Source organism: Pygoscelis adeliae, unplaced genomic scaffold (assembly GCF_000699105.1).
Source record: "Pygoscelis adeliae isolate BGI_AS28 unplaced genomic scaffold, ASM69910v1 Scaffold71, whole genome shotgun sequence".
Classification (NCBI taxonomy): Eukaryota; Metazoa; Chordata; class Aves; order Sphenisciformes; family Spheniscidae; genus Pygoscelis; species Pygoscelis adeliae.
The window spans coordinates 2,755,434-2,763,790 of NW_008824356.1; the positions used below are offsets into that span (position 1 = coordinate 2,755,434).

General features: G+C 39.3%; 2 protein-coding genes across 2 annotated transcripts in view; one reads left to right on the forward strand and one right to left on the reverse strand.

Moving 5' to 3' along the window:
- Window positions 1-274, reverse strand: part of PPP2R3C (protein phosphatase 2, regulatory subunit B'', gamma) — a 17,531-nt gene extending 17,257 nt beyond the window's left edge. Inside the window, exon 1 of the mRNA XM_009319462.1 lies at window positions 268-274. Coding sequence (XP_009317737.1) covers window positions 268-274 — 7 coding nt within the window. The remainder of the gene's footprint in view (window positions 1-267) is intronic.
- The window catches only part of KIAA0391 (KIAA0391 ortholog), a 60,107-nt gene continuing 51,774 nt past the window's right edge, over window positions 25-8,357 (forward strand). Inside the window, exons 1-3 of the mRNA XM_009319369.1 lie at window positions 25-281; window positions 384-1,802; window positions 4,123-4,170. Of these exons, the coding sequence (XP_009317644.1) occupies window positions 802-1,802; window positions 4,123-4,170 (1,049 nt within the window). The 5' untranslated portion in view covers window positions 25-281; window positions 384-801. The remainder of the gene's footprint in view (window positions 282-383; window positions 1,803-4,122; window positions 4,171-8,357) is intronic.

An 8,357-nucleotide genomic window follows, 5' to 3' on the forward strand; every position in this document is an offset into this window, starting at 1 on the left:
CTGCGGGGGCCTCCTCATGAGCCGCACCAGCTGCCTGCCCGGCTGCCGGCGAACCTCCCGATACTTACCTTTATAACCTCACATTTATGTGGGATTTCGTTGTACTTTCTGCCAATGTCGCTCTGCCTCTTCGGCAGCGGCGGTACCGAGGATTTACGACTGGGCAGAGCAGTTAAACAGGTTTGGCACAGGTTGAAAGGCAGGACGGAACCAACGTAGGAATCCCGTGCTGGGCCTGCCGGGGGGATCAGGATTGGGATTCCTGACCTGACATGGTCGAGGTACCTTGAACTTTGTGTTTGCTAGCATGCAAATGTAAATATGACGGGAAAGCACGGAGCTGGTCGTGATGTTGCAGTGTTATTTTGATTTTTTATTTTTAGGAAATCTTCTGACTAGGCTTGGATGAAGGCAGGAAGAAAAAAACCTACGCTTTTTGCCTAGCTGCGTCAGAGTTGCCTATCTGCATACAACATACTCAGTACTCATCTTTACAGTAACCAACAAACAGAAATGATAAGCTGCAGACCTGCAAAGCATCTTCTCTAGAAAGAAAGATACCCTCATTTTGGATGAATGTTCTCACAGTCTAAGAGATTGATTTTTGTGAAAAAAGATTTTACCATTTTTTGTTCTCATAAGGGGCAGAAAGGTCTCATAGAACAAGCATTTTGAAATTGAAGCTTATATAGCTTGACAGGCCTTGGGCTTTTATAATAAACGTCCCCATGTAAGCTGCATTTTCCATATTATAAATTCATTAGATACAGTGAGCTAGTAGCGAGGTAATTTCTTCTAGTGATGGCAGTCTTTTCTCAAACTAGTCAACAGGGTTTTCAGGCTTTGCTATGGAAATGTCGTATGTTCTGGCCTGTTTCAAGATGCCAACAACTGTTTGCTGTCTCTTTCAGCATCCCCAATAGGGAAAAGGTTAGCTATTTCACTTTTATGACATCTTCCAGCACTGCATTACCAGTGGATCCCAAAGGAACTGATGTCTTTTCTACCAAGAAAAGGTCTGAAAGTGATTATGAAGAAGAAAAAGGATGGGATGAAGAGACTAAAGAAATATCTGAAGGGAAACTCCACTTTTCTTCCTCTGTTGAAGCTCCAAAGAAACGGTTAATGAGTCAAGTTCTGTCAAGGCATAGGTTTACCAGCGTACAGCCTCCAGAAAAACCTTTGCAGGCTGAGGAATGGAACAGACTGAGGGAAAGCTTTCGATCACCTGAAATATTTGAAGAAGTGATGTTTAACAGTATGGTCAGGTGCAACAGTCCCATTGATGTGGCTAAGTCCTTGCTGACCCATGTGGCAAAGAGTAAAGGTGACATTGCGTATAATTTGTTGGTCAAATATCTGGCATTGTGTGTCCAGCAGGGGCAGACTTCAGAAATTCGTGATATGTATGATATAATGAAAATCAGATTTAGGATTTTCGACAGTGGGGCTTACAACCTTCTTATCAGGGGGCTGAGTAATTCAGATCAATGGAGAATGGCCTTGACTCTTTTGGAAGAAGTAAAAAAGGTTATGATTCCCTCACGGACAAACTATGAATCCTGTATCAAAGCAGCCAGCCGTCACCAAGAAATGAACCTCGCATTTGAACTTTACCATGAAATGTTGGCTAAGGATTTGGTCCCAACCTTGGATGTCCTGCAGGCCTTTTTTGACTTCAGCAGGGGTATGAAAGGTGCTGAGTTACAAAAAGAGCTGTTTGGTATCCTCTTATATTTGAGAGAGAACCAAATATACCCTCACAAAACATTTATGCGGAGTATAAAGCTATGGTTTGAAAGGTAAATAATGTTTCAATAGCAAGCTCCAGTTTATGAGCATGGGATTCAGATTATTCCACAGATCAAGTCTAATAAGATCCCGCAACATCTCATTTTGGTTGTTGCTTCTCCACGAGAGACACATTGTCATGAAAAGATACATTTTATTTTTGCTCCAAAATTAGTGTAAAAGTGTAAAATTCTTACTGATTTCACCTTTTCTTGAAAGATTTTACCTGTTAAATACTGTTCCTTGTTACAGAAAGTAGGAAATTGTGATGGGTCGTGCCTGTCCAAAATATCTAACTTCATCTCTTTCTGGGGTTGGTACATAAGGAATATTGACAGGTATGAGGGTTTTTCCTATAATCTGTTGGAGTGTAGAAATAGTAAGTTATTTGAAAATTAAATACTTTCTCTCTTTAAAGGAAAGAGGCAGCAAATTTAGCATAGGTTAAGTGAAGATTAAGTGTTGACTTTGGATAGAGTAATAGGAGAGGAATAATCTTAATAGGAGGCTCTTTGTTTTCACACAGTATTTAGCAGGCCACGCAGTTTGTTTTCATGAATAGTGATGGTCAGACTCCCCATATTACAACTAGTTACGCTGCACATGCACCATGTAGTTCACCTGAGCCCACTGCATATTTGTCATGCTGTTGTATGTGAGCCCATCTGTGACTTTTTGTTTTAACTGTTGGCTTTGGTTTATGTGAGCTACACAGCCATTTTACAAGTTAGTCTTCCTGGATGGAAAATATGGCTGTGGGAATGCACTACTATTATTAGAACGGTTTATACTGCTGTCCCCTGGCTATTTTCATTCCTGGGAACAGCTAGGGAGCAGACAGAATAGGCTTCAGTTGAGATGAACTACTTTAGCGGGTGTAAATCTGTCACGGGGTGCTATTTTCCCAGTGAGTAGAGAAGGACTTACCTGTAGGTGTGTGCTGCTGCATGCGCAGGAAACTCAGCGTAATAAAAAGTCCTTGGCAAGAAGACTGCAGGGGCAGCGAGTACGTTGAAGAGCTATATATTGCCTGTATGTAGTGGCAAACCAGTGCTGCAAGCTGAAGCTAGACAAACTCCTGTTTGTGTCTTTGTGTGTTTGACTGTTAGAACAATTCATGAAAGATTGTGGTAGACTCATGTTTTAAGACCAATGTTGGGTGTTTCCCTAAAGGAAGTAGTGTTTCAAACATGAAGAAGAAACAAAGTCCATAATAGCGGGATGAAACTAGGTGATCAGTTATCCCATCTGGCTTTTTATCTGTGAACCTGTGCAAAATGCTCAGTTTTACCTGTCTGTTCCAATTGCTAGTGCTGAACTTGTATATGCTGGTGGTTGAAAATAAATAAGCAGTTTACATGGAGTTCCTGAAAAGAAATAGAATTTGATAACTTCTAGCACTGTTAGTCTTGCAAAAATGATGCAGATTGGGAGGCAACTTTTGCTGACAAAGGAAACCAAGGGTACAGTAAGCACAGAAGTGAGCTCTGTGAGTGTAACTGAATAGGAGTTAGTTTTAAAAAGTTATTTTTCTGAAGAGCAGACCAGCACTGACTTCTAGTAGTGAGTAAAGCCAGATCCAATAGAGATCTGCGTGTACAACAAAGAACCACAGTATTTTCTGTTGCCTGTTGTCTTTGTAAGAAAACTAAAGAACCGCTATGTATCAGCATGAGAAATGGGAAAGGAGGGCAGAAGCAGGACGCTTATTCCAAAGCCCATGGCATGTGTGATTGTGCAGCCTATGATAATAAACACAGTGGTAGAGGTGTCTGCAGTTGCATGTTGTCTTGGGTATTCCTATTCTGTTTTGGATCTTGTGGGCAAAAAGGCGTATTTACACCAGCATGATGGTGGCCGTGGTAGTGGTGGTGATGATGATAAAGATGTGGAGTCAAAAACTCTCAATGCAGCATTTTGGTATGAGCATATCTTTCTTAATCTCTCAGGATGACATCTGCATAGAAATCTTGATTCCTGCTTTCCCATCTGGTTTCTGAGGTGCTTTTATGAATGTGTAGGGCAGCAACTTAAAATTTGTCAGTGCAGCCTGGTTATTTGTATGGTTCTTAGTATTGGGGGACAACATAAACTGGGGAGGTTGATGATGTTAGTTCTCTGCATGTTGTTAAATGCTGGTTCTTTATATAATATTTTCAGGCGTTGCTAAATTACATATGAATCTTTGTATGATTTCTTTGCAGGGTAGATGACTGATCGGTCTTTTATTTCTAAATGTTGACCAAAATAGAATTACTCTTTATCTGTAATTGAGGTATTGTTAAATAAGGATCTAATGTTTTTATTTATCTTTCCCTCTGTACATATTAGTATACCAGGAGGGAACTGGAGAGGACACCTGACCAACATTAAAGACAGGTAAGTGCAACATTTTATTTAAAAGTGAGGTGGTGTCTTGATTATTCTATCTTGAACTCTTCTCTCATAAATATAAAAAATAGCTTTCCTTATGTAAGAAAATATTTTAATCCTTGAGAATATAAACTGTTGTTGTGTACATATGATTTCACAAACTCCAGTTTCCAACTCAGTCTTGTGCATTAAACAAGACCCAACATGCACATTTGGAAAGGAGTTACACTAAGCAGAGCCAAGACAGAAAAACACAGAGAAAAATAAGAGCTGCCATTTTACTGTGTGGCTTATTTGTTTACTGTTTAGGAATTAAAGACTTACTTTTTTGGTTGGCTTTATAATACCATTGTTTAACACGATATTTAACAGAGGACCTTTGGTGTGTAAATGAACGTCTTCTTGAAAACTGATACTGTTCACACGCTGCAGTTAATTTGTACAGATGGAAGGGTTCTCCCTTCCCACCTGATTTTCGGTGAAGACAAAATGATTCTTATAATTTCTTATCTCATCTTAGGTTTTCACAGGGTTAACTTGGGTATGTGTTTCTATTACAGTGCAGTTTTCTTAATGTCTGTAAATTCCTATTTTAAATGTTATTCTATTTGAAACCTAGTTCTGTGTTTTTGTAGCAGTTTGGCAACTATAAATGTATTAATTATAAGAATGTCTCCAATGGATTATGGGGTTTTTTGGTGGTTTATAAAAATACACTGTGTTGCATACTCTGAAGTAGAAGCACATGTAGAGTCTGCTGCTTTTGAAGCCCATGAAATAACAGCATAACTCACTGTCCTAAGAGTAGGGGTTGTTCACTGTAAGATGGATTATTATTATGTATGAGTATATGTGCGTGTTACTATACTGTATTATGATAATTCACCAAATTCTAGACAACCTTTTTCAGCCTTTAGAGTTTTAAAATTCTAAAGTTGATTGTCTTGGTTAAGAGATAGCTTGTTATCTTATTGTCTGTAAACTCTGTTACAGACTTTGAGAGCTAAACTAACTTAGATCACCTCACATTTTATCATGGATTAAGAATCTGTGAACAAAGTGGTGACAAGGTGCTATATGGTAGTTACTTTGCGATAACTGTATGAACACTTTTTATTTTAAAATAAACAAGTTTGAGGTAGCCTACTTGGATAAGTATTTGAATAAAATTAAAATGGTTTCAAGAAAAGAAAAAGAATATAAATGTTTTGATGTGTTTAAATTAAATGGCTGCTGACAGAAAAGATCCTTAGGATTTAAGAAAGCAAAAAAAAAAACCCGTTTGTTGGTTTTGTTGGGGGTTTTTTTTTGGTCCTAATCATACAGGACAAAGCCCTTAAGGTATCTCTGAAACTCATGTGGTGATTGTTACTAGACTCATCTCTGCAGTCAGCATAAACTGATGTCTTAAAACATAAATCTTGAGTTAAAAAATCTAGAAGAACTATTTTTTTCCTAAACCGAGTTTGATAATTTAATAGGCTTATTCATAGGTTATTCTGATTTTGTATAAATACTGGGAGTTATATTTTAGGTGCTCATATGCAGTATATTTTCTTCTTGCTCTAGCACTGAGCTCCTAGTTTCTTTGAACTGTGATAGTCAGAAGCTTGAATCCCCTGCAAACAAACCTTGAAGTTTGCTGCCCATTTTTCTTTGAGAGTTATAAAAGCTTTGGATTTCCAAGGTCAGCTAGAGAAAGCTGCAGCTCAAGTTTTTTGAGCCTGTGTTTGAATTACTGTAGCTTGTCTGACTTCATGCTTGATACGTAGGTGCCATGATACTCCAAATCTATCTCAGAAAAGTAGTCCCTCAAAAAAGTAGTTAAATGGTCAATTAGCTGTAAGGACAGCTATATATCCTACAGAGGTGAAAGGCTTCTGTGTGGGTATTTCTTGGCATGAAATCCTAAAACGATCAATGAGAAGTTACAAAAATTGCAAGGTAATTTTAAAGGCATGGTTGCAAAAAAGCAGCAGTTAGACTAAGGGTCCAGTCTTGCAAGATGCTGAGCGTTTCTTGTGCCTGTTTTGCCTCTGCTCCCTTTGGGAATCCACATTGAGAATTCACAAGAAGAAGGAGGAGACTTGTGGCTTCAGGAGACTTGGTTGTTGATAGGTGGTTGGTGTGGGTTGATTTGTTGGGGTATGGGGAGGTTTGTTTTTTCCAAGTAATCTGAAAGTGGTAGTTCCAGAAGGATCCAAGTTAACTATGGGGCAGGTTCTTAAACTTTAGGCTTAATGATTTTGAAATAGTCTCATAACAGTTCGTTAGGCCTTTCTTCTCTGTTGCCAAACTGTGAAGTTCCTTAATGCAGTTAGATGTATTTAATGGTAACTTTACAGCTATATGAGCAGCCAGTCTCATTGCTCATATTAATATGTAGGCTAAGCCTGCAGTGGCCACAGTGGGTTCAGCAACTGGAGCATGTTGTTTGTATGCAGCAGTGAATGTCCATTGTTGGGATTCCATGCGTAACTTTTTTTTATTCAGTAAATGCACTGTCAGCACTGCAATTAATGCAGCCTTGGCTTACGGTATGTGCATTAATGTATGCTAGACATCAATTGTTGGGAGAATTGAACATTTCTGATTGCTGTGGTTTTAGAAAATTGCAATGAAATTGCAATGAAAAATGCCATTAGCTTTGGCATCTCTAGGCTATCTCTGTGGATACAGCCAGGGGAGAATAACTCATTCCATTTTAACACTTAAAGCTCAAATCCTACGATTCAGTTCTGAGATTGCGCATGTGAAAATAAGATATTTGAATGGATTTAGAGAAGAATGGTTACTCCTTCAGTTCAGACTATGCCCAGCTGGGTGAATATAGGCTTATGAACAGACCATGATAGAAAGGAAAAATGTAAACATCAACAACATATCCTGCATATAAGAGAAGCTTAAGTGGGAGCAAGCGGCAAAAAAGTCATTGTTTGTCAGCCAGGAAGAACCAAAGACCCATTCAGACTAAGCGTCATTTTATTGCCTGTTGGAGAAGCTGCTAGATTCTGCTTATTTTCTTGGTACCGTGGCTGGAGTGTCCAGTCTGGTGATGAAGATGCAAGCTGGATCTCATCTCTAATATTCTTGGCAGAAGTGCTTGAGAACAGACATGACTGACTGTCATTCAGACTAAGCGTCATTTTATTGCCTGTTGGAGAAGCTGCTAGATTCTGCTTATTTTCTTGGTACCGTGGCTGGAGTGTCCAGTCTGGTGATGAAGATGCAAGCTGGATCTCATCTCTAATATTCTTGGCAGAAGTGCTTGAGAACAGACATGACTGACTGTGAATTTCCTTAGTGTACGTTAATGTCCTATCTGACCATTTCTTTTTCCTTTTTCATTTAGTTATTAAAGAGTTAAGCTTGGAAAATTTCTAGGTTTAACCCACAATCAGAGATGCAAGTCAAGAAGTGTACCATGAAGTCTAGGTACATTTGTAGCACATCGGTTTGTCTTTAGAAAGTGTATCTGCAAAACTTTCAGATAAGTTTTTTTTGGGGGGGGGGGAAGGTTAATGTAGTTCACAATTCAAGCACAGAGATGCAGGTTGTTTTACCTCAGTCCTCCACTGTTACCTGCTGGTTTTGTGGTGGGCCTAGAGGTTCATGGTAGTGATGCATGGCATAGATTTTTGACCTGGGTATGGAGTTGTGCATTGTGTTGATTATGTGTTTAGTTTATAGGGGCTAATGGGAGAGACAACTAGGAAAGAAAAGAATGAACAAATGGGACATAGAAGCGATGACAGTTCCAGTTTGATTTCCTTCAGACTGTGTTAGGGCAGCAGTCGTGGCTGTGGGACATGAAAGATGTTTGTTCTCTCAAGATATAGTTCTGGGGGATCATACAAAAATCCAGAGGTGGCCACGGAAGTTAGGCCTGTCTTGTTTTGCATCTTGGAATTATGTGTGTGCTGTGCTCGCAGGCTGTAGGAACAAAAACCCAACTCATAGCAGTTGACATGGTTCTCGTGGTTGTGGTTTGTTTTGATGGCCTTTCCCACTGCTGGGGAGTTTTTGCAGTACTAGGTTGGTTAGACAAAAAGTTGCGCCTCTTGGCTGGCATGCATCTGTGTGTTCTCTGTAGCGTTGCCTCACTTGTACTGTTCTGGAAGATTTTTCAGGATCTGCTATGACATGCCAGCACTCCTCTTGAGGAAACTAAAGAGTTTGAGGTCTCTTTTTTT